At 41.4% G+C, this 24,306-nt stretch overlaps 2 protein-coding genes, 1 long non-coding RNA gene and 1 pseudogene across 6 annotated transcripts; 2 read left to right on the top strand and 2 right to left on the bottom strand.

Moving 5' to 3' along the window:
- Positions 1-100: 100 nt before the first annotated feature.
- LOC135340210 (uncharacterized) lies at positions 101-1,119 on the bottom strand. Its single transcript, XR_010396254.1, has 2 exons — positions 388-1,119; positions 101-296 (listed from the first exon to the last, which is right to left on the bottom strand). It is a non-coding gene; the product is annotated as an uncharacterized LOC135340210 (long non-coding RNA).
- Positions 1,120-1,226: 107 nt separating this feature from the next.
- Positions 1,227-2,942, top strand: LOC135339742 (uncharacterized; annotated as a pseudogene).
- A 12,554-nt stretch (positions 2,943-15,496) lies between these two features.
- On the top strand, positions 15,497-19,017 carry LOC135339800 (uncharacterized). Its single transcript, XM_064536075.1, has 5 exons — positions 15,497-16,406; positions 16,525-16,666; positions 16,788-16,975; positions 17,840-17,981; positions 18,240-19,017. Exons 1-5 carry the CDS (start codon positions 16,254-16,256, stop codon positions 18,566-18,568), a joined length of 954 nt encoding a protein of 317 aa, XP_064392145.1. The 5' UTR covers positions 15,497-16,253; the 3' UTR covers positions 18,569-19,017.
- Positions 19,018-19,674: 657 nt separating this feature from the next.
- LOC135338993 (uncharacterized) lies at positions 19,675-23,607 on the bottom strand. 4 transcript variants are annotated; one of them, XM_064535088.1, is made up of 14 exons: positions 22,973-23,607; positions 22,818-22,926; positions 22,551-22,768; positions 22,449-22,495; positions 22,074-22,155; positions 21,865-22,032; positions 21,684-21,820; positions 21,523-21,628; positions 21,382-21,465; positions 21,146-21,326; positions 21,008-21,097; positions 20,710-20,872; positions 20,471-20,658; positions 19,675-20,395 (listed from the first exon to the last, which is right to left on the bottom strand). In XM_064535088.1, exons 2-14 carry the CDS (start codon positions 22,918-22,920, stop codon positions 19,830-19,832), a joined length of 2,133 nt encoding a protein of 710 aa, XP_064391158.1. In that variant the 5' UTR covers positions 22,921-22,926; positions 22,973-23,607; the 3' UTR covers positions 19,675-19,829. The 4 variants fall into 4 exon arrangements, with proteins under 4 accessions (XP_064391158.1, XP_064391150.1, XP_064391176.1 ...); XM_064535080.1 differs by lacking the exon at positions 22,973-23,607 and having other exon boundaries at positions 22,818-22,965; XM_064535106.1 differs by lacking the exon at positions 22,973-23,607 and having other exon boundaries at positions 22,551-22,755; positions 22,818-22,924.
- Positions 23,608-24,306: the final 699 nt, after the last annotated feature.

Raw genomic sequence — 24,306 nt, 5'->3', positions numbered from 1 at the left:
TTTGCTGCCAACTTAATAGCCTCGACTTGAATAGTGGGCCTGGTATTTACTGTTGGCGCGTGGGTGGACAATTAATTTATTATTTACCGTATTTATCTCATTGAACGTTAAAACAGTATTTTATCTTATTGTGATAAAGAACAGAAAAAAGAAAAAGAAGAGGCTACCTCTCTGCATATACTGTAGACAGAGACAGCTAAGTAAAACATCAGCTCTGTAGATTTATTCATTAACTTGAGGCTTGGATCGGATACACACTCAGGCGACAAGTTAATCTCATAAGAAATTAGTTAAACCTGTGGATAAAAAATAAATGTGGATAAGTACAGTGGCTGTGACGTAACATAATGTGAGGACTATACTTATTGATTTACACAATAGATTTACCATTGAAAGCACTATCCATTAATACACACTCAAGCAACAAGTCCGGATACACACTCAAGCAACAAGTCCCTCGGATCGGATACACACAAGTCCCTTGGATTGTAAACACATTCAGGCCACACAGTTCTCGGATCAGATACCACGTACTTACTCTGTGACCAATTTTCAGCAAATGTCACAACAATACTTCCTTCCAGAGAGAATGGCACTGAACGTCGAACAGACACACCAACACTTTGAAGATGGCTTCACTCAGAGAAACAAGAGAAATCACCATCACAACACTTCTTTCAGAGAGAGGTGCACTGGTCCTGTCAAGCTTCATATCAATCAAGAAAGGGAGTGTCTGGAAAGCAGATGGACTTGCTCTGGGACTTGCTCTGGGACTTGCCATAGCCGGTCGGTACGGTACCCACATAAACACCAGCGTACAGACACTTCAACGCCTCCAGCTGCTTGTCTTTCAAGACTAGACCTGGTATTCCAACACAGGATAACGCGTACACAAGAGCAGAAGAGAAGGTAGCAGCCATTACACAACTTGGACTAGATTTCTTTTTTCAATGACATCATTATAAATGAAACGGATATCAATGTTTTACAAACTAATGCGGAATAAGAATACTGATAAATATACTGCAATTTACGATTACCAAGATTCTTGGTAATTCTGGCGCATGCGTAAACAGTGTATACCAGGCCGCCTTTCTCAGCGGCTTGGAATCGAGGCTAGTTGTCCTCCAAAAACTTTTGTGCGTGGGTGGATGACGCGCGATGCAACCGCTCTATCCCTCTCTCCTACATCTACGGTTTAACGAACTTAAACTCCATTTTGTACTGCTGCACTGAGGAGTGCAGCCCAATCAGATTGCAGTATTGCAAGTGGTTGGTTAACACCCACTTAGCTAGGTGGGTGTGCAGCTGGGCGGAGCTGCCTTGAGCAAAATGGAGAAAGTTACACAAGCTGTCACAGAAGCTGCTAACGAGCTTGGAAGTAGTCACTTCTTTTCTGAGAGGCAGAGATGTCTTTGCTGTATTGCCTACTGGATTTGGAAAGAGCCTTTGCTATGCTTGTTTGCCTGCAGCATTTGACAAAATATTGGAGAAGGAGAAAGGTCATTCTTGTAGTAGTAGTCACTCCTCTGCTGGCCATCATTCATGATCAGGTATGTAAGGCTAGATAGAACATACATATAATTATACGTACATGTGCATATGAGCTGTTTACACATAACTAGATCATTCTAAGCTGGATGCTTTTATTCTATATATAGGTAGCCATCTATTGTTCTAAAGGCATCTCTAGCACATATGTCTCGGGCAAGATGTCTGATGCAGCTACAATGGATGCGATCTTCCACGGAAAGTATCAGCTAGTATTCTTTACACCTGAAATGATCATCAGCAAAAAGCATTGGAGAAGACTTCTGGGGGGAGATGTGTATGCTAATAGACTCAAGGCTTTAATAATCGATGAAGCTCATTGTGTGAAGAAATGGTATGTATTTGACTCATCGTTTTTTATTAACATGTGTACCAATAATATTATTGCAGGGGTGAGACTTTCAGGCAAATGCTGTTGAGAATTAGAGAAGTGCGCAGCCTCATTCCAACATCAGTTCATGTGATGGCACTAACAGCAACAGCTACCCGAAGTGACATTTCATTAATTTCCTGTATTGTTGGCCTAAGAAACCCATTTGTCATTACGAGAGTCCCAGTAATCCCAAATTTGATTTATGCTGTTGGATTATTTAAAAGTATACCAGAGACATTCCAAAACTTGGCCCAGAAATTGGTAATCGAGAGAAACAAGTTTCCCAAAACAATCATATATGGACGTTCTTTTGGAGTGTGTGGTGACATGTACCTCTTCTTTAAGGATTACCTTGGAGCTGCATTCACAAATCCTGATGATGCACCTGATCTTTCTGAATTTCGCCTCGTGGACATGTTTACAAGTGTCACTGATCCAGCCCATAAATCTGAAATCATTCGTTTATTTAAGGGTGATGGCAATCTTCGCATTGTTGTAGCTACTATGGCATTTGGTATGGGTGTTGATTGTCCCAACATTCGGTAAATCATTCATGTTGGCCTGTCAGACGATATCAGTAGCTATGTACAAGAGACCGGTAGAGCAGGTCGAGATGTAGCCTCGATTCAAGGCCGATTAAAATACGGCCTGGTACCTATTGCAGGGGTGATAGTGCGCATGCGCTTCAAATTACCCAGAATATGGGTAATCGTACTACGAACGTAAAACCTTAGTAAATTACACAGGAAATTAGTCCGTTTACTAAAAATATGTTCCGTAATACTTTATCTCTATGACTGAGTTCTGTAAAGCTGTGGCTTATGCCTTCTATTGCGTTGGTCTAGAAGGCTTGAACACTAGTTTTAAGACAGAAGAGGCTCTCATCTACGTCTAGGATGGTCCTATAGCCGGGTTGTCTTCGCAAGTAGCAGTTTGAGGCACCATACACTTCCCATAGCCTGTACAGATCCAAGGTAAGACATCCTGACCATACAACCGTCATAGAGGTAGATGAGAGCCTCTTCTGGCTTCAAACTAGTGTGAAAGCCTTCTGGAACAACGCAATAGACAGCTAAGCTGATTTACAAAGATAGAAAATAGATGAGAGAAAGAAAAAGGGGATTCCCCAGATTCTGGAGAATAAACTAACGCATGCGCACTATCACCCCTGCAATAGGTACCAGGCCGTATTTTAATCGGCCTGGAATCGAGGCTAGTCGAGATGGTAAACCATCACGTGTAACCCTTTTGAAGGCAAGAATTTACCATCAAGTTGATAATGAGATTAAAGAACATGCTTCAAACTTCAACACTACAGATTGTAGAAGGGGTGGTCTTTTCCGAAATATTGACAATTACAAACATGTTGATCTCGGTTTCAATTGCTTGTGCTGTGATATTTGTTCTAAGTCATGTTTATGTGGACAGTGTGACCTAAGACTTAGTTACTTCTTTCAGCTAATTACAAATTTTATTTTCATTATTACCTGTGCTTCAAGAAAGCTGCTATATCTACTGAAACATTTCCTGCACATTTTGGGCAATCTGTTTTTATCACTGCCATTTACAATACTGTTAATGTGGACATCAGCACACATCTGTTCTTCCTCATTCTCCAGTAGCATTGTCCACAGGTCCAGCACTTCCTTTCCTCTCCTGTTACCAGGCCTTGATAGCTCATCCCCACATCCAAAACATTGTAACACTTGGGCCATTCTTGCTCAGTACTTTATTTTAATTTAGTAGCAAAGTCATGTTGTTCAGTACCAGCCAGTGTGGTGCAGTGCGGTACATATTGCGTTTAACACCCACTTAAAATAATTATATTCATGATGCTCCAAGCAGTATTACATAACACACAAGTACAAATCCTATATAAGCGTGTCCCCCGACCTCCCGTCAGGGACGGTCGGGCTCCGCCCAACTAGAGTTGTTAGAATACATGGACACTTATAGTTAATTGTATGGACACTTGTATGGAATGTTCTAGATTATGTTGTTCTATTTTAAGGTTACGGTATACTGTTCCACCCACGCTCAAATTTGCGTGGGTGTTAAATGGAATTTAGTGGTTTATTAAATGGGGTTAACAGGGCGGAGCAGGTCAAAGGGGCTCGCACATGCGCAGCAATGGGCAGTCAGTTACCTCGTGGCTTGCGCTCACATGGGAATTTAGACACATGCGCAGTAACATTCGTTACCTCGTGGCGTAAGTCAGCAGCAACCAGAACGAGTGTGCTATCTATTTCCCCAACCCATGAGCTCCCACCCATTAGCGCCATAGCTTGGCCCATCTCTTATGTTTAGTTTACCTCTTATTTTAATCTATTTTTCGTTAAACATCTTACTTTAATTTTCTCCAGTGCCCTTCCCTGGCGGAGGGCACTGTGACGGGGGCAGCTGGTTAGGCTTTCGCCTCGGCTCGTCTCAACTATTTCACCTGTAAATCAAACATTTGTTGCTCATGAATAATTCATAAGATATTTATTTTCTTTATTTCTCATCACTACATTATTTTTGTAACTAGCAATGATTATCAATGAAAAGAGAACATGAAACAATGCTAGCTATTATTGTAGCTAAAAGTATCTATGTCTTATAATCCAATGAAGTGGTCTGAGGTCAGCTGGAAAAAACTAAAAATTTTAGCGTCAAGTTTTGTTGACTGCATAGCTTCCAGGTTGTCTTTCTGACCAGTATTCGATGCCTAAAGACTTACTGGAGGGCGACTCGAAGAGTTCTTGTTCATAGAGACCTTACAGCAAAAAATATATCCTTGTTACTACTCTACAGTCGCCATATTAGCCTACAAAAACAGCTAGAAATGGCCGTAACTTTGTTTCAACTTACTCTCTTTTGGAAAACTCTTCGAGTCGCCCCGCCCCTTTATTCGTATAATAAGAAACAGCAGACTATACGGTAAGGAGGGGTTTCCTGATGCTTACATGTAGTTGTTGACGCCAAGTGACCATTGCCATGCCAGATGAGAGCCATTTTACTAGTGTACTGCATTTAACACTAACAGCTTACTCCGCAACAGCCCTAGCACTATACTGTTCTGTCCTAACCAGTATGACCTAATGCCATGATGGTTTGGCTTTTGGAAGCAAGCTGGCTCTGCAGACACCCACCCTAGCGTTCAAACCGATCTCTGCTTGGTGACATATTTTCGCGTGTATTAATTTCTGCTATTTCTGCGAATGAGAGTAAAATCGCAAAAATTAGTACTCGCAAATAATTGGCCGCCCTCTTGTTTAATGTTAGCCTCCTTTGCAGCCTCTCCTTTTTCTGTTCTTTGTCACACGGTCAATAAGATAAAATACGGTAAGAATTGGAGGAACAAAGAAAGAAAGAACAAACCGTCCAAGAAAAAGGAGAGCCTGCCTGCCTCGCTAAGTCGCGTGACGGTGGCACAGTGGTGGCACAGTGAAAATGAGCGTGGGCTTTTAGTAGATGGGCGGAGCCTGACAGGCAACAAAGCCACAGGATGCCTACGCATTGCAGATTTACTTCATGCAAGTCTGGAGAGATATTATCATACGATGGCTTTTAATAGTACCTAGCATAGTGAAGTCTGAAGACTAAAGGTCTATCTTTGAGCCTATCCTCAAGCCTCAAATTGAGGCTTGAGTTATTATTGAGCAGTAGTCTAGTCTAGAAACAGTGTATTTGAGAATGACATGACAATGTTGCAAGGTTGTGATGTCATGAGTACTGACAGAGTGAGACTAAACCATACTAATTTGTGTGCATGAGACAGTTTTCACAGGGGCACGAGCACCAATGTCGAATTTTCCCTTCGTTCAATATATGTAATAGATTGTATTGATGTTAGATCGTCAATTCCATAGTCGTGTAATCCTATTGTAGTAGTAGTTTTAGAGGTTCTGCTCCTTTTGGAAACTTTCTGGCAGTAGAACCAGCTCTATAGTGGATACGGAAATAATACCTGTAGATAAGCACTCAGGTCTACATTGTCTGCTGTAATTTGACTAGGTCGAGCGTGAGGTCTTGAGAGTGGGAGCACATTGAGTTTGATAAGGCGAGTCTTGTAGTCTGTAGTTCTGCTGTAGTTCTACTGTAATTATACGAGGATAAAATTGGTAGCCCTTGCACTTCTAGTTTGGATAGTGTGATTATGCCAGGGCAATCTTCTTCTTTATTATGACTTGGACTAAAACATTCCTTCTGATGACACGAAGGGATCTGTCAATTTTGGCATGTCAGAAGTATTGCTGTGAGTTGTCCAGGATCTGGGATAGGTTCCTTCTTTGTCCAGGTCCTTTTGACAAGGGCTATTATCAGATACAGTACTCTAGCCTTTCATGCTTCATCTTGTAGAGCTAACTTCTACATACTGTGTTCTGTAGCTTCACACACTGCTTTGCCTCTAGTTAAGTTCCTGGTAAATACAGTAGTGTGTCACAGCATAGATAGTAGAGGAAGGTTACAGTGTGTGGGAGGACAGATATTGCGGTTTACTCTTGCCCACGCTCAATTAAATTTGCCCGGGCTACGTCAGTAGCAGATCACAAGACTTAGCGGGGCAGGCCTTCCTTTTCTTAGTGGCTTCCTTTTTTCTTTCTTTGCTCCTCCAATTATTCCTGTATGGTGTTAACATTGTGACAAACAACAGAAACAAAATTACAACTGAAAAAGGAAGGCCTGCGAAGGAGGCTAGTTTAATGTATCCAGATCGACATTTCGCAAAAAATTATACCGCAAAATGTACAAAACTGCAAACAAATCTACCTGTGAAAATATGTCACCTTAAGGTAAGTGTAATTTCTAGTTTTACTCTTACACGTGTTTTGTGCAATCTCAAACTTACCAAGTTGATTAAGCTTATTACTCTGCAACAGGTTATGGGCCCAGGCCTTGTTTAGCTCCTATAAGCTATTTGTTGTTAGTTACAGTATTGAAAGACTTACCTGATCGAACAATGGCTGAATCGAAGTCGGTGACTGTTCAACCCTTGAACGGGTCAAACTTCCCTACATGGAAAATCCAATGTCAAATGGCATTGATGAATGATGGATTGTGGGGAATCGTGAATGGCTCTGAACTCGCTCCTGGAGAAGGTGATGCAGACAGGCTAGCTAAGTTTTTTGGCTAGGAAGGATCGTGCACTAGCAATTATTGTGCTCAACCATCGCTGCTGTACCTACTTGGAACTCCTGAGGATCCTGTGGAAGTCTGGAGAAACCAATTTCAGAAGAAAACCTGGGCGAATAAGTCAGAACTGCGACGTAAACTGTATGCCCAAACTGTATGCCCTTAGACTGAAAGACGGTGATTCCGTACATGTTCATGTGAAGGCTATGACAGAAGTATTTGACGCTCTGTCAGTGATAGACGATCCTGTCTCGGAAGAAGATCGAGTTGTTCATCTACTTGCTAGCCTACCGGAGTCGTATAGCATGCTTGTCACAGCTCTCGAAGCAAACGCTAAAGTACCCAAGATGGAACTTGTTACTGAGAGGTTACTACATGAGGAGCGCAAGCTGAAGGGTAAAGAAGAATCTAGTGCTGGAAATGACAGAGCCATGGCTGCCAGTCATAAATTCAAGAAGAAAGGCCCAAAGTGTTACAATTGTGGAAAACTCGGTCACATCAAGAAAAACTGTAGAATCCCACCCAAGGCTAATGCAGCTCAAGTGGACGAGGATGTGATACTATGTGCACAGCATGCGATGACGGGAGATCCAATTAAGGCTGCTTGGATAGTGGACTCGGGTGCTACCAGCCACATGTGCAACGATCGTAGTGTATTTGTCGAGTACAAGAATCTTGAGGCACCATTGAAAGTCAAACTGGGTGATGGGTATGAAGTTGATGCTGTTGGACGCGGAGTCGTGGTGCTAAACAGCAAATTACCCAGTGGCAGAAGCCAGACCTGCAAGTTGCAAAATGTCCCAAGATTGTCATATAATCTGCTCAGTGTCTCAGTGGCTACAGAAAATGGAAAAACTGTGAGATTCGGGAAAGCCAACTGTCAGATTTTATTCAACAAAAGGCTTGTAGCTGTTGCAACCAAAGCAGGAGAACTGTACTATTTGAACTGTTTTTCGAATAGCGTGTACACACACGCAGCCGAGACAAAGGTCGAAGAGACTAAGGTCGAAGAGTCGACAACTGGCATCGAAAGTATGGACACATTAGTGTAAGAAACTTACAGAAGCTAGCCAGAGAGGAACTTGTAACTGGTTTTGACTATGACTCGTCAAAAGAGATCAGCTTCTGCCAAGCATGCGTTGATGGAAAACATCACAAGAGCCATTTTCCAAAGACTGGAGGAAAGAGAGCCAAGGTACCCCTAGGACTTGTACATAGTGATGTCTGTGGCAAAATCTCTACACCATCAAAGGGTGGAGGTCTCTATTTCGTCACATTTATTGACGATGCCACTCGATACGTGTGGGTATATGTGCTTAAGAGCAAGGATCAAGTGTTTCAGAAGTTCATGGAGTGGAAGGCCCTAGTGGAAAACTCGAGTGGACGAAAACTGAAGACTCTACGAACAGATAATGGAGGAGAGTACACCTCTAGAGAAGAAAGAAGGAGTACGTCATCAGTTCACAGTGCCAAAGACTCCCCAACAGAACGGGGTGGCAGAACGTATGAATAGAACACTGATGGAAATGGTACGCTCAATGCTATCTGACTCTAAATTGCAGAAGAATTTCTGGGCTGAAGCACTCTTAACAGCCGCGTATCTTCGAAATCGTAGTCCAACAACAGCTGTTGAAGGAAAGACACCTTTTGAGGCCTGGACTGAAGAAAAGCCAAACGTTAGCCATCTCAAGACTTTTGGTTGTGTGTGCTATGCACATATTCTTAGTGATGAGCGACAAAAGCTTGACGCCAAGGCAAGGAAATGTCTCATGTTAGGATACGGTACTGAAACCAAAGCCTACCGTCTCTATGACATAGAACGAGAGAAAATAATTTTCAGTCGTGATGTGATAACAACTCAGAACGAGCAAGAAACACGGACTGTTGAACTCGATTGCTCAAGTGAAGGGGATGATAGTTCCCATGAAGTTGATCACACTGAATGTCTAAGCGAAGACGACGAACCTTAAGAACAAGTTAGACGATCGTCAAGACAAAGAAGAGAGCCTGATTACTATGGTTGAGCAATAATTGCAGGAATCTCTGAAGATCCTACCACCCTAGAGGAAGCAATGACTCGATCAGACAAGACTAAATGGGTGAATGCAATGGAGAAGGAGATGGAATCCCTACATATACGAACGAGGTGTGGGATCTACCCAAAGACAGAAAAACTGCTGGTTCTAAGTGGGTATTTAAAACCAAGAAAGGTGCTAATGGAACAATCGAAAGACACAAGGCTCGTTTAGTAGCACAAGGATACTCACAACGATACGGTCAAGATTACGATAAAACATTTTCGCCGGTAGTCCGATTTGAATCTCAGAGAACTGTTGTAGCACTTGCAGTACAGCATGGTTTGAAGTTGCATCAAATGGATGTCACTACTGCCTTCTTAAATGGAGAACTGCAAGAGGAAGTGTACATGGCTCAGCCAGAGGGGTATGCAGTCAAAGGCAAGACGGATTTGGTGTGCAGATTGAAGAAAAGCCTCTATGGTTTAAAACAAAGTCCAAGATGCTGGAATTCTGCCTTAAATTCTCACCTGAAGAACATGGGATTCGTACAAGCCACTGGAGACCCCTGTATCTATATGGCTACAGAAGGAGAGATGTTCCTGATTGCCGTATATGTGGATGATATTCTTCTAGCTGGAAAGACCCAAAAGCGAATGACTGAAGTCAAGCAAGCTCTGTCACGCCAGTTTGAAGTGAAAGACATGGGAGCTTTGCATTACTTCCTAGGTGTAAAATTCATCCAAGACCAGACTACAGGATATGTTTGGATGGGCCAACAGTCGTACACTGAGAACATTTTGAAGCGATACGGTATGCAAGATTGCAAGACGATTCGAACTCCTGTGGACACAAGTACAAAGTTGGTGAAAGCAAAAGATGAGGACACTTTTGTAGATCAAGCACAGTATCAGTCAGCTGTGGGAAGTCTCCTATACCTGTCCGCTGCCACAAGGCCTGATATTACCTATGCTGTCGGTAATGTGGCTAAGTTTTGTGCAAAGCCAACAAAGCAACATTGAATTGCTGTAAAGCGAATCTTTCGGTATCTGAAAGGGACTCAGAAGTATGGTCTCCTCTTCAAGACAAGCACCGATAAGGATTGTGTGGGTTTCTCTGACGCTGACTGGGGTGGTGACCTGGATGATCGCAAGTCTACCTCTGGGTATGTGTTCCAAATTGGTGGAACAGCCATAAGTTGGAGAAGTAAGAAACAAGCTTGCGTGGCACTCTCAACCGCAGAAGCTGAGTACATTGCCCTTGCCAGTACTGCTCAAGAATCTGTCTGGTTGCAGCAATTACTTGCCGATATAAAGAAAGAACCACCGAAGAAAATGGTCATCTTCGAAGACAACCAGTCTGCTATAAGTATAGCAAGAAATCCTCAGTTCCATGGTCGATCTAAACATATTGGAATCAAATACCATTATATCCGAGAACAAGTTGGAAATGGAAAGGTGGAACTTGAATATTGTCGAACGAACGCTGATTGTATGACCAAAGGACTGAATGATGAACAGTTTGAGAAATTGAGACTCATGGCCGGAGTGGCACTAATAATTGAACATCCCAACGCAAGCGAGAAGGAGTGTTAGAATACATGGACACTTATAGTTGTATGGACACTTGTATGGAATGTTCTAGATTATGTTATGTTCTATTTAAGTGTAATTTCTAGTTTTACTCTTACACGTGTTTTGTGAAATCTCAAACTTACCAAGTTGATTAAGCTTATTACTCTGCAACAGGAGTTCTATTTTGTGATGTGAGGTTAGCCTCGATCCCAGGCCTTACTTTTTCTTGCTGTTGTCACTGTTCATCCATAAATCATAAGAAAGACGTAGTGAGGCAGCAAAGAAAGAAATGGGCGTACAGTTAAGAAAAAGTAAGGCGGTTTGGGAAATCACGTGATCCACAAGGATTTTTATGAACGTGGGCGATATGTAGCCCACAATCATGACGTAAGATATTCTCCCACGCATTCAGAGTTAATAAGACTGTACTGAGACAACCACCAAGCTGTGCTACAAGCATAGATATGTGCTACAAGTCAGATCAGAGATCGAACCAGCGTGGCCAGCTCTGGTGGCAGTAGCTACCTGCTATATGATAATGATGACTAAGCTATTCTTGATCTATACTATCAGTAGACTATAATTTATAATAGCATGTAGAAAGACACAAGAAAAGGTGATAGTCTGATAGAATCTGAACACATAACTAGTAGATCATCTAGCTAAGACTAAGGTATAGCTAGCTATAGTGCTTGCAAACTTCCAGTTCCAAGTCCATGTCCAGCTTGCATGCTGCATGTAAAGTTGTATTAGTCATAGATCTCTGCATGGGCAGTCCAACATCTCTAGCTCAGCATGCCCACGCTCATTTTCACCCTTCTTCTACCCTCACGCGACTTCCCGATACAGGCCTCTTTTTTCCTAACTCTACGTCTATTTCTTTCTTTATTCCTCCTATACTAGCTACCGTATTTTATCTCATTGAACGAATTAATACAGTATTTTATCTTATTGAACGATGTGATAACAAAAAGGAGAGCCTGTGTTAGAGGCTAATGTGAGGTCAGAGGAGGTCGCCGCTGTTGGAATTGTCGTTGTGATTTTAAGGAAACGGAGACAAAATAAAGGTACCTAAATCATTTAACTTATCTTGAACAATTGACATGCAGTTGAGGTTCCAGAGTCAGATGGAAGAGTGGATTGGTCATCAACATTTGCAGGAATTGAGCAGCCCAACGAAGCTTATGCTTCAGTACTCAAGAGGAACATTGCCTATGAGCGCGCAGACAGAGTCCCTAAAAGGGGTGACCTCTCACAAAGGTCGTATTCTGTCATGTCAAACTGACCTCTGACCTTTATAAAGTAGGAGCTACTGTGCTATAGAGTGATGACACATTATCTGAATTATAGCCGCGTTTCGCTTTGCTGATAGACGCGGCTATAATTCAGATAATGTGTCATCACACTGGTTTTGTGCAGCATCACGTGAGGCGTTTCCAATCTTTTATCTATGATGTAGCTGGTAATTTTCCTGGGGGCAAAATATTCGTGGTTTCGCGGTTGGAGGTCTGACCACGAATATTTTACCCACGAATGAAGCGACCTTGCCTACCTTTACCTACAGGGTGAGACATGCTGAACCACGAATATTTTGTCCTCCGAAAATTACCCGCTATACGGTATCAAAAAATGGGGGGAACCTCATTACTATAGTAGTATATCTATACCCTAGCCCTATATATATATCTAGATTGCTATGTTATTATTACCACATGCACACTGCACTCTTCTCTGGGATAATGAAAGCACAGCAGGTGCTGATGCCTCGGTGGAGATGCCAAAGCTACATAACATAAAGCTACTATTAAACAGCTAATAGCTTCCACCATAGATTAAGGAGGGAGAGGGATTGGAAACGCAATAGAACCGGATGAAACCATCCGTGTTACGGTTGACGTCATGTATATGATCAGGCCTCGAAACCAGGCCTCCAGGCTTGAATCGAGGCTATACCGAAGGTGGCTGGCTATGAGTAGCAAAAAGACAGAAGACAGGCTGATGAGCAGCAAATGTTATCGTTCCTGCATACATGCTGTAGGGGAGAGCTTGTAGCATCAGCCAGATTGAGCAAAACTCTCCTCTGGATCTCACCTAAGACACTATAGACTCTATAAAGACAGAATTATATATTATTATGCCTGTTGGCCATTTGGAAATATCAACTGTCTATTGGCCATTATTATTGTGATATTTATGACATTTTTGTGAAATATAAACTGAAATGAAGCTGGTATGGAAAAGTTACAAAAAAAACAAAAACTATATACGAAAAAACTTTCTTGTTCTTTTATGACTTTTTAACTTATATAGGGATCCCATAATCTTTCTGAAGTTATTTCTTTCTTGTATTTGCCTGATGATGTTGGAATTTGGGTCTTCAAGGCATATCTGCATACACAAACGGTCGACATGTTCAACGTTTACCTACTAAATTGAGCATGGTGTAACTTCTCACAAGAATGCATTCAGGTCATATAAATAAGACATTACGATGAACCTATTCCTATGCTTGGCCTATAACTAAAAATTGTGAAATTATAACCTCTTCACCTCTGCATAGAGGTACAAATAAACACATAAATTAATTAGTGTAGTTGATACTTGAAATCAGCAACACATGTTTTTCAATCAACACCATTGTGGCTCATTACAATCACTAATGGAATACTTTGAAACACTATATACTTCTTCTAGGTTAAAGATTATTATGCCTCGAGGCGTAGCCGCACGAGGGATATGGTAAAGCTGACTGTGTGTGTGTCTGTCTGTCTGTGTGTGTGTGTATTCCAGCTATAACTGCTCAACGGTTGCAATGCGACGAAAACTAACAGCTTCTATAGGCTTCTAGCCACGTTCTCTTGGATTTTGATTCGTGGATTAGCAAACTAAAGCTTCTTTCTCGAGTTATGGCTAGTTTGACTCACATTGAAGGCTGTTGCAGTCTCTTCAGAATCTTTCATAGCATCATCTGTCCGCACAAACTTTCTATTCAACATATGAGTTAGCCTTGCACTAAACCGCTAGCTTTTTGTTAGCTACAATACTCAGAAAATATCTGTTAAAACAGCTAGCTAGCTAGCTAGCAGTACAGTAGCCATTGATCTCTTTGGACACACCCTTTAATTATTCCTGTGGATGTAATGCGCATGCGCGCTCATTCCCACGTGTGATATCCAAGATCCAGATCCAGATTCTCCTGGCAGAATCATTTTTGTCTTGAGGGCCTGGTAAACCACAAAACACTACCATATAACAAACAATATGCATGTACACAGGTCTTTTCTTCTTAGATATTATATACACTGAACTACAGATCCTGGAAGAATCAATTTTCTTCTTTCTTGAGGTCCTGGTAAGCCACATAATACAATAAATAACAACAATAAATGCATGTAAATAAGTATTTTCTTCTCAGTGACTTTATATAGATAAGCTAACTTTAATATAAAATTCATTATAGATAACACTCTAATACTTTTGAGCGAAAGCAAAAACATGGCGAGAGGCATTAGCACAGCGCCAGCTTGAACACTAGTTTAAACTCTGGTTCTAGGGAGAAAAAGCATACAAAACTCACAAAAGTGTTGTAGGGTCGTCTTGAAACTCAAACTTGGACAAATTCACAACTAATGTGGTTCCAAATGATGAACACTAGAGATTTATAGGCTGGGTTGTGCCCAGCCCAACTTTAGAAGCTGGAGAAGAGGAGTTTTAGCATGGTTTTAGTTGCTGCTGGAGGTTAACGCCCACTGCCTATTGCACTCTGAACCGTAACACGGATGGTTTCAAGAGGCAACGTTGGAGTCATTGTCGCACGTGATCCCGTTTCCAATCCCTGTTAACTACAGCGGTTTTCAGAGTTCTTGCATCTCCAATGTCTAGAGCGGAAGTCACTTGTCACGTGATATTCCCACAAATATTGCTGAGTCAGACAAGTTTTTTTACATTGAGTTTTTAATTACAAAATTACTCCTCGTTACTAGTTATTCAGAGAAGTCTGAAATAGGAGTGTAGCTTCCCAGTATTATACGGAACTGGTTGAAGTGGCTTGCCCCGGCCTGCCTACTCATTTTGTGTTGCTGCAAGTTGATGAGTCTTACAGACAGTAGAATCTCTCTTAGCTCCAGACATCCAGTCTTATGTTACTAATAGTAGCTCACAAAACTATTTGAACTGCTTACAATCTCAAGGATAGCTTCAGCGGTGACGCAAAAGGCTTGCAAAGGCTGTTTCCAAAGGTTGATTTTCTCCTAAACCATGTATTGGAAAAAAATCGATTTGGAATGAATCTTGTTAGGTAATGGTTCACGTGACAAGTACTTCCGCTCTAGACATTGCATGCAAGAACTCTGAAAACCGCTGTACTCAATCTATGCTTCCACTGAATAATCATGCAAAGTCTAAGATTGGGTAATGGTCGACCGTGATTGTTGTTAAAAACGATCGATTCCAAAAGTTCAAGTCTAAAATTAATCCGTCTGCAGAGCCTTGCAGCTCTATTCTCACTCTTGCAGCTACCAATAGCTAGCGTTCTAGTGCAGAGCTAACTACTAAGTAGAGTAGCAACATTCGGTAAACAAGTTTGGCTACGTGCTCTTCTGAAAAGGCTGCAATGGCATTCCAAGTAAGTAAACTAGGAATAACTCGAGAACGAAGCATTATTTTGCAAATCCACGAATTAAAATCCATGACTAGAAGCCTATAGAAACTTTTACTTTCACTTGATTCATCTTTGAGCAGCTGTAGCAGTCTACACACACACACACACGTACGTACACACGTACACACAGACAGACACACAAACACACTACTGTATACCTCGCTTGCGCATGCGCACCGAGGCATAATGATGGAGCATGAAGCTTTACTAGGGTGACACAAGGTGTCATGGGGCGAGCGTGAGCGCAGTACAGGTGGTTCACATCTATGTGTTGTGAATACCTATGCCTGTCTTGTTCCAAGCGTGCCTGTCTGGCCTCAGGAGTCTCTGTAGAAAAAAAACACTGGCTTATCATCATGAACGCCACTGACAAGTGGCACTTAGCAGCCATTTGCTGTAGGCGTGCCTGTCTGGCCTCAGGAGTATCTGTAATGAAAATTACACTGGCTTATATCACCTGTACGCCACCTGTACTTACCTGAAGCTCTGCTGGTTTGGTGGAAGCAGCCATTTGCTGTAGGCGTGCCTGCCTAGCCTCAGGAGTCTCTTTGTCCCGTCTCAGTTGCTGGGATGCTCTACTGGCATCCATGCAATGGTTACCTTGAATTTGAGTGCCCTGTGCTTTTCTCTGCGTTTGGCTAGCCTGACTTCTTTCTCTTCAGCTGTTTCTTGGGCTCTTGCTTGTCTCTCTCGACACCCAGTTCGGAAACCTTTTCCCAGTGGCTTACTGGAATACCGGAAGAACCTAAGCACTGCGGTACTGGGTTTAGGTTCTCAATAGCCTCGATTCCAGGCCGCTCTCAATTGAGAAAGGGCTGGGATCGAGGCTAAGTTCTGCATGCAGACCAGCCCCTCCCCTTACTTAAAAGAAGACTTTTAAGGGTTATTCAACCACATGTAGATATAGCCATCAAGGTGCCTTTCTTTCACTGCACTCATTGTCGGTTTTACCTGTGACTATTTCTATGGAGGCTGTAAGATGTGCCCCTTTCTCCACTTCAACAACTACAATATTGCTGTCGCTGTACCGAAAGGGTATGACAGGTTGGGGCAAAAAAAAGCAACCATTCCTGGAAATGGCAAAGGACCGTACAGGCCTCAACGAGAAGCAGATAAGGGTACATTTATTTTTACTATATCATGTACTATGCAGATCTATAGGTAGATTTATTACCATTTTTTCACTGAGTGAAGTACGTAGTATTTTTGATGAATTGATTCATGGATGTTGAACAGAACTGGATACGCCGAGAAAACATGAAAATTAAGCATGGTGGCATTGATGCGGGTGAATCTGGTCCCTCTGATCAGTACAACATTCCGAAGAAGTCAAGCGGGCCATGGCACCAATTTCTAAAAGAGTACGGAAAATCTGAAGGTATATATATATTAGCGTCATGCATACATGGTCTAGACATATATACATGCATGTATACGACATCCACATACAAACACATGCATTGTCAAGATACTCTATTGTTCTGCATGCATGCACACAGGTGGAAAGAGTGCCATTGCAACCGCTGGAAATCCAGGTGTTTTTAACAAGGAAGCCAGTGAAGCTTATAATAACTTGTCTAGCGATGAGAAACAAGCTCTGAGAGAACGTTCTGAAACGAATGAGCAACTCTCCCATAAAGGTGTCCTAAAAGAAGCTGAGAAACGTTTTGGGAAGATTCAGAAGCTGGTATGTTAATTATATATACGTGTATATACGCATACAGCACATTATAAGTATATTTGAACCACGCAGAGCACCTAATTATAAAACCATACCGTATATATAGCGGGTAATTTGGGGAGCCTATATAATTATATTGTTTGGCGATTGAAGTATTATTGCTGATTTTTAATTTGACGATCATGAGATCATTATAACTTTGTACGATAAAATTATACTGGGACTGCGTATCTAGGCAATTTTTAATTTTGTCGACCCTCACTTTGATTCGCCAAATCGGCAAATGTACCCCCTATAATTACGCAGTTATATACTCGTCTGGTGCATGCGCATGCAGCTCAGAGAATCATGCGGCCAAGTTGTTCTGTTATATACAGTAGGTTCTATAGGTGCCCCAGTCCTGTACTGAATGCAGTAAGGTTTTAGGTTCCCCATGCAGCCCCATGCATGTACTCCAGTATAATTATAAGGTTTTAGGTGCCCCATGCAGTCCAGTTTATGCATACTGCAGTAAGAATTTAGGCGCCCCAATCTAGTACTGCATGCAGTATATATATATATAAGGTTTAGGCCATATCCCAGTCCATACCCCAGTCCATGCATGCAGTATATACTGCGCAATATAAGGTTTTAGGTGCCCCAGTCAAGTACTACAATAAGGTTTTAGGTGCCCCAGTTTAGCACTGCAATAAGGTTTTAGGTGCCCCAGTTCAGCACTGCAATAAGGTTTTAGGTGCCCCAGTCCAGTACTGCGGTAAGGTTTTTAGGTGCCCCAGTTCAGCACTGCAGTAAGGTTTTAAGTGCCCCAGTCCTGTATATATAATAGGTTTTAGATGCTCCAGTGTCAGTGACTCTTATTAATATTTACAGTTTGATGAACTTGATGAACTTGGCTTTCGTGGATTTGGTTTTGCTCTTAGGATGGAGTACACACAAATTGTGGGAACATCAGATGTGTTACAAGCATTCACACCAGAAGTAATAAATTGGCTTCATGCTGTTGTCACTGTTGGTGAGTCAGCATGCACTGCATGCATGGCAGGCATGCATCATCATAATTATTATCCTTCCAGTATATAAAATCTCACTGCATGCTTCCAGTATATAAAATCTCACTGCATGCATGCATGTATATTATATATAATTATAGTCTATAATTATGTTAATATTGAACCATAATTATTAAATAATTGTCGATGCCTATATATATGTACCCCCTGTCCAAGTATCCCGGGATTCCCACGTAACCATGGTGATTTGCCTTTTGCAGCCAGTCCACCACCTTTCCCTGTTGGCCTCTTGTCACAATCAAAGCCAAAACGCAGTCACCCCGAGCCACTCAAGTCTTCAGTCAAGCCGAAACGATCTAGGGTCATGTCGGAGATATCATCCGATTCTGATTCTGATTTGCTCTCTCATGCAAACCATGTACAATCTCATGAAAACATACAATCAATTGAGATTGATTCACAACCAGTGGATAAGAAAGCAAAAAAAAATCGAAAAAAAACCTCACAAAAGCTCTCCAAGCTTCCCAAGCTAAGACAGATACTACCAGCAAAAACCAATCAACTATTGAAATCAGCGACAGTCCTGTAAAGCCTTGTATGAAAGCATGGATTAAATCACCAATGTTCACGTTACAACAGGAGGACAAAGTCTGCTTGGAGTCGAGTGTAGAGTGGTTGAATGATCGGATTATCAATGCCGCACAAATTATGCTGAAATCACAGTGCGACAATAAGTTGAGCGGCTGGCAAAATGTCCTCTTTGAGCAAAGGGCTACCTCATTCAAAATCATTGACGAGGGAACACCTTTTGTACAGATCATCCTCGTTGGCAAGTCTCATTGGGTAACAGTTAGTAATGTGTGGTGCGATACCAGTACATTGAAAGTGTACGACAGTATGTACAGTGACATCAGCTCTGCTACAATTGAACAAATTTGTAGTTTCTGGCGTTGCTCAACAAGGTCTGCTACGTTTTGCTTAATGAATGTGCAAAAGCAGCTAAATTGTAGTGATTGCGGTGTGTTTGCCATTGCGTATGCCACGGAATTGGTACATAGCACTGATCCACTTTTAGCACATAGAATGTGGACTTGATGCGTACACACTTGAAGGATGGTTTTATTAAAGGGAACCTAGATTGTTTCCCTCAAACACGTCAAAGGAGAGTACCTGCATCTAACCTCTATCGAAAAATTGTTACAGTTGAGTTGTACTGCCATTGCAAGCAGCCAAATAATCGAAGTAAACCCATGATTAGATGTGATAGTTGTAAAATGTGGTTCCACAAGAAGTGTGTGGGTATTAGCCCCGATGAGTCGTTCCAGAAACGCAAATGGTTTTGTTCAAGCCAGTGTACTGATTAGTATGTACTGTTATAGTGATGTTGACACTGTATGGTACTGCATGCATGAATATTATTATGCTACATCTATTAGAAATAATTATATGCCATGAATGTGAAGTCATAATTATTGTGATTAAATGGTTACTTGATAGCTACTAATATGCACATGCATGACATGGAATAATTAAGAGACACAAAGTACAGCATAATCAGCTGCAAGCATTTAACAGCATTATTGCATGGCAGTATACTATTACACTCTATAGGTCCAAACTATCGCATCATAAAACTATAACAATTATACAGTGTGTATTTTTTATAATTACACATAATTATGTATAATAATTAAAGAACGTTGATCACTTCATTGAAGAATGCAAACTATTGTATAATTATGTGCATTCATACCAAACATTCTGACAACAGCATATTATTTGCAAGTGACGTGCATGTGATTATGAAGTGGAACAACCAACCATGCATGCAACAATTGCATAGAAATAATCTAATCATCTACATCAATGTCTGAACGATCATTCTCTGAGTCCGAACGATCATCCTCTGAGTCCGAACTATCATTCTCTGAGTCTAAATCAACACTTTCAGAGTTTTCGAGAATATTAGAAAAAAGTACGGTCACTTTGGAACAGTTATGTTCAACTTCAACCAAACATTTCTTCAAAAGACACACACAGCCTACTTTAAAAGCATCTGTACCACTTGTTTCAAGAATGAGAGCTGTGATGCATGAAGCCTTTTCTTGCCAGTAGCTAATGACATTCGTCATGTCGATTTTCAGGAGACACTGTTCTTTGTTGCATCGTTCTTTCAACAAGTATGCTTCGATGATATCCCGTTTTACACACTGTGGCATATGTGTAGATACAAGGGCTCCATCAAATCTTTGCTGCCACACAGTGCTGTCTGGAGAAAGAACTTGTGAGATGTTTGGCTTTGAGTATGATGGGTCCAATTGTAGAGAAATGTGGTGGTGTTCAGAGAGGATCTTATTGGCCTTTTTCGTTTCTTTGGAAATTCCTTTGCAAAGTCTTTTAGCAATCTTTTGACCATCTACGTGATGTATGTATAAGGGAAATCACATTGTATATATGTACATGCAGGTCATGGGGGTCACTATAATTATACCTGCATACTTTGCTTTTGTTTTCACAAGAAACTGTCTTCGACAAACAGTAGACCAAAGTGAGAGCTGCAATTGGTGCTGCTTCTCTTTCAAGTCGATTGATCTTGCTGCAATGTACTGGGGGTCACTGGTATCCCAGCGAGCAGCTATCCCGTGCTTTTTTTCAAATTCCTCTAGTTGTTTCTTGAGTCTATAGTTTTGTAAATGTACATAAAAATTAATAGACATGCTTGCAAGCCACCTTATATATTGCAGTGTTGACAGATCTTCTGTACACAAAGTGTGCAGCAGCTGAACATAGGTGATCTTCCAGTCAGCTTGTCCGGAATTCGCCACAACACAGGAAGAGATAAGAACTCTATCCTCTTCAACCCACTGTTTCACATTGTCCTCAGTGACAGTTTCTATATACATAAGAATAATTAATACACCTGACATTAATAATTTTATGGGTCCCAGGCCGAGTTTTCGTATAATTTGTTTGCCGTTCCAATAATTATAACTCGGCAGGAAGACCGAGGCTATATACGCGTAAGTACCTGGTAAAGAGGATGTGAGTTCCTCATAAGAACTTTGCGCAGCAAGTTTAAGCCCTTCTGCCTTTTTCCAGCGGTTAGCCAGCAAAGTCCCTGCATAAACGTACATCAATTATTATGATTTATATAATACTTTCTAACCTAATTTTTGCTTCGTTCTAGATCCATAAAACAACAATGCGTGAGTGAGTACATCAATCCGGTGAGATGGTCGCATTTCCTTCGTCATTCGAGAAAACCGTCGCAGGTATGACCACAAACGTTCCATTACCTCACCATCTGAGAGCCCTAACTCTATTCGTCGAGTAGGTCCATAAGCCGCCTAGTAAGTAATGAATACACACACCATAACACAAGGGTTGAAATGTTCACGTTACCTGGCACTGTGCATTGTGACCAAATGCATGAAACGATGGAATTGACAGGTCAATTTTCTCTAAGACTTCAGAACACTCTGATTTCTAAATACCGTAATAAATGGATATATGTACCTCCATAATTGATCCTGTACAACTCACCAATAAGTTTTTATGGAGCTTGCAAGCAATATCATACATGATATTAAGTTTCTGAGTGGGATAATTCTGAACCATTTCTAGCAGCAACCACTTTGCATATGACAACCTGAAAATTTACTTTAAATAGAGCTGCATGAAAAATACAGTTCAGATACATTCACCTTTCACCATGCTTCAAATTGATAAACATGAGGGGAAATTCATGTCTACAGGCAGATCCAAACACAGCTGTCTCATCGAGGGCACAGTATCTATTTGCAGATCTCAATGCACTTCCAGCAAGGAAATCATTACAAGTCTGTGTGTGATACAGTAACTGGCCTTTATTAATGATAAACATACTCTGTGTAGTTCCCTAATCTCGGAAGAATTTGACACATACTCATCAACACTGCTTTGATCTTTAAAAAATAGAGAGTCATGAAGTGGAGGCCTGTGGCTCTTCCCAGCAGACTTTTTTCGGGGTAGACCAAACAAAGCATCCATTGAAATGAAAAGGCTTCCGTCATTCTAAGGAAAGGTGATCAGAAATACAAGTACTTTCAACTTACCTTTGGACAAGCTGGACAGATGTTGCCACTGTCAAGCTTTGGGCTCACGAAACTCATATGCCGGAGTTCCATTTTCAAATACCTATATACTGACATACAGTCAGTATGTCATAGAAAGGCAATGTGACCATGTATCATAATGTAACATAACTATAGCAATGTTTCGTATGAACTCTACCTAATTCATATTCTACAGCTTAGAATAATTATACTAACATACATTCTATTGCGCATACGATTAATGCTCTAAATACGAAAAATATGAGAATTTTCCGAAAATAACCCGCTATCTATACGGCATATATACACTGTAAAATGAAAAAAGTGCAGTCACCGCACTTCATTTTTTACAGTGTAGCTGTTAATAAAAAGCACCTGTATTCTTCAAAAGCGTCGATCATTGAAGCATAAATGTCTCTTCTCTAACAGAAACAAAAACAGTGTAATGAAAGTATCACATCAAATCATACCACACACCTTCTTCACTAAATGTGGGCAATTAAAGTATAATGACCTGCAAAAGTCACCAAGTGCTACTTGACATTCCAGAAGAAGCGACTCGGCCCAGTCTAGTAGCTCAAAAGTGAATGCTGTTTCTGGGAATCTTGGGCTTGCTGGCCATAGACGAGCTCGTATCATTGTTTCACATACAGTCTCACATTCACAACACCAAAACTGGATTCTGTGCTCAATCCCTGCATTGTAATTACTAGTAACTGGATGAATGGCACTGGTATAATTAACCTTTTGTGTCAATACAGCAAAGAGGTACTGCCTTCTTTGTGGAACATTGGTGATTAGGAGAGACATCAATACACCGGCCCTCGATAGTTATTGGCTTGTACATTTCATCCTGTAAAAGTAACCAGGCTCAACATAACAATTAAATCAATCCTTACCTCCCAGTTCAGCACAGTGAAAAATGTTGCGCATCAAATGAGAATCTCCGAGACAAGCCTCACAATAGTATATTGTAGGCCCACAATCAACACATCTGTACTGTGCACAGTTAGCGCACACACTGCAAGACTGGCCAGGTGGAAGAATAGAACTTTCAACAGCAGCCTTTAAGAGACGCTCTCTAATTTTCCCCCACGATTCAGCATTAGCAATTTGTTTTATCTCATGCAAACTTCGTGCACCCTGGTTCTCCACGTCTTCATTCTGATCAAGAGTGCTGGTGTCAATCCGGATGGAATTGGCTTCATGATCAGTGCTTGTTTTCACTGTTGTTTCAGTCTCATGATTGGCCTTCGGCAGACCCCTGGGAGTAACAGACCTTCTCACAGCTGAACCTGTTTGCCTTTGAGTTATTTGCAGCTTTGGAAGTTTTATCTTCATTCTCCAAGCCATGATGACCAACTCAGCCTAGATCAGATATCTGGATCCTGTCACCTGTCACCTGTAGGGTGGTGGTAGGGCTAGCTCAGCCGATTTTTCTCTAATGAAACGCTATGTAGAAACCTAAACCCAGTACCGCAGTGCTTAGGTTCTTCCGGTATTCCAGTAAGCCACTGGGAAAAGGTTTCTGAACTGGGTGCTCTCGATCCCTCCTTATTCGAAGCCTTTCTTGTTTGCTTCATGTCTGCACATGCAACCATTAGTCTGTGCACATGCAGTGATCATGAACCCAAGGTGTACTAGCCTCGAATCCAGGCCGATTAAAATACATATTTTAATCGGCCTGGTCTCGAGGCTAAAGGTGTACCTAAAATACATATTTTAATCGGCCTGGTGTCGAGGCTAAAGGTGTACCTGAGTCCCATTAGAGAAACATACTTTGACCTGATGCAGCAGCTCTATTTAAAGCACGTGTATCAAAGATGTATTAAAAATTAATGATGGATATATAGATGATATGGACATGGATGAAGACGAATCTGCCATTGAAGTACTCGGCTGGAACACATTTTTTCAAACGTTAAACATTCACAACATGTAGCCACGAGGGCAAAATTCTACTGCGCATGCCCATATGGAGAGCCGCAAAATCAGCTAAGAAAAAGGACATAATTATAATTATTATCACTGCAGACACTAATGGTTAAGGTTGCATGTGCAGAGACTAATGGTTGCATGTGCAGACATGATCACTGCATGTGCAGAGATTAATGGTTGCATGTGCAGACATGATCACTGCATGTGCAGAGACTAATGGTTGCATGTGCAGAGATTAATGGTTGCATGTGCAGACATGATCACTGCATGTGCAGAGACTAATGGTTGCATGTGC

This window comes from Halichondria panicea, chromosome 1 (assembly GCF_963675165.1).
Source record: "Halichondria panicea chromosome 1, odHalPani1.1, whole genome shotgun sequence".
NCBI lineage: Eukaryota > Metazoa > Porifera > Demospongiae > Suberitida > Halichondriidae > Halichondria > Halichondria panicea.
The sequence above is the reverse complement of the archived record's forward strand: the minus strand, read 5'-3'. Positions and strand labels throughout refer to the sequence as shown.

Bases quoted from the DNA above. Each gene is read 5' to 3' on its own strand.
- LOC135339800 (XM_064536075.1), top strand. From the start codon at position 16,254: ATGGAGGCTGTAAGATGTGCCCCTTTCTCCACTTCAACAACTACAATA. The intron at 16,407-16,524 runs GTACATTTATTT...GATGTTGAACAG, and splicing joins TCAACGAGAAGCAGATAAGG to AACTGGATACGCCGAGAAAA. The intron at 17,982-18,239 runs GTGAGTCAGCAT...TGCCTTTTGCAG, and splicing joins TCATGCTGTTGTCACTGTTG to CCAGTCCACCACCTTTCCCT.
- LOC135338993 (XM_064535088.1), bottom strand. From the start codon at position 22,920: ATGTACAAGCCAATAACTATCGAGGGCCGGTGTATTGATGTCTCTCCT. The intron at 21,327-21,381 runs GTAACGTGAACA...ATTACTTACTAG, and splicing joins GTCACAATGCACAGTGCCAG to GCGGCTTATGGACCTACTCG. The intron at 20,659-20,709 runs GTGGCTTGCAAG...ACAAAACTATAG, and splicing joins TCAACACTGCAATATATAAG to ACTCAAGAAACAACTAGAGG.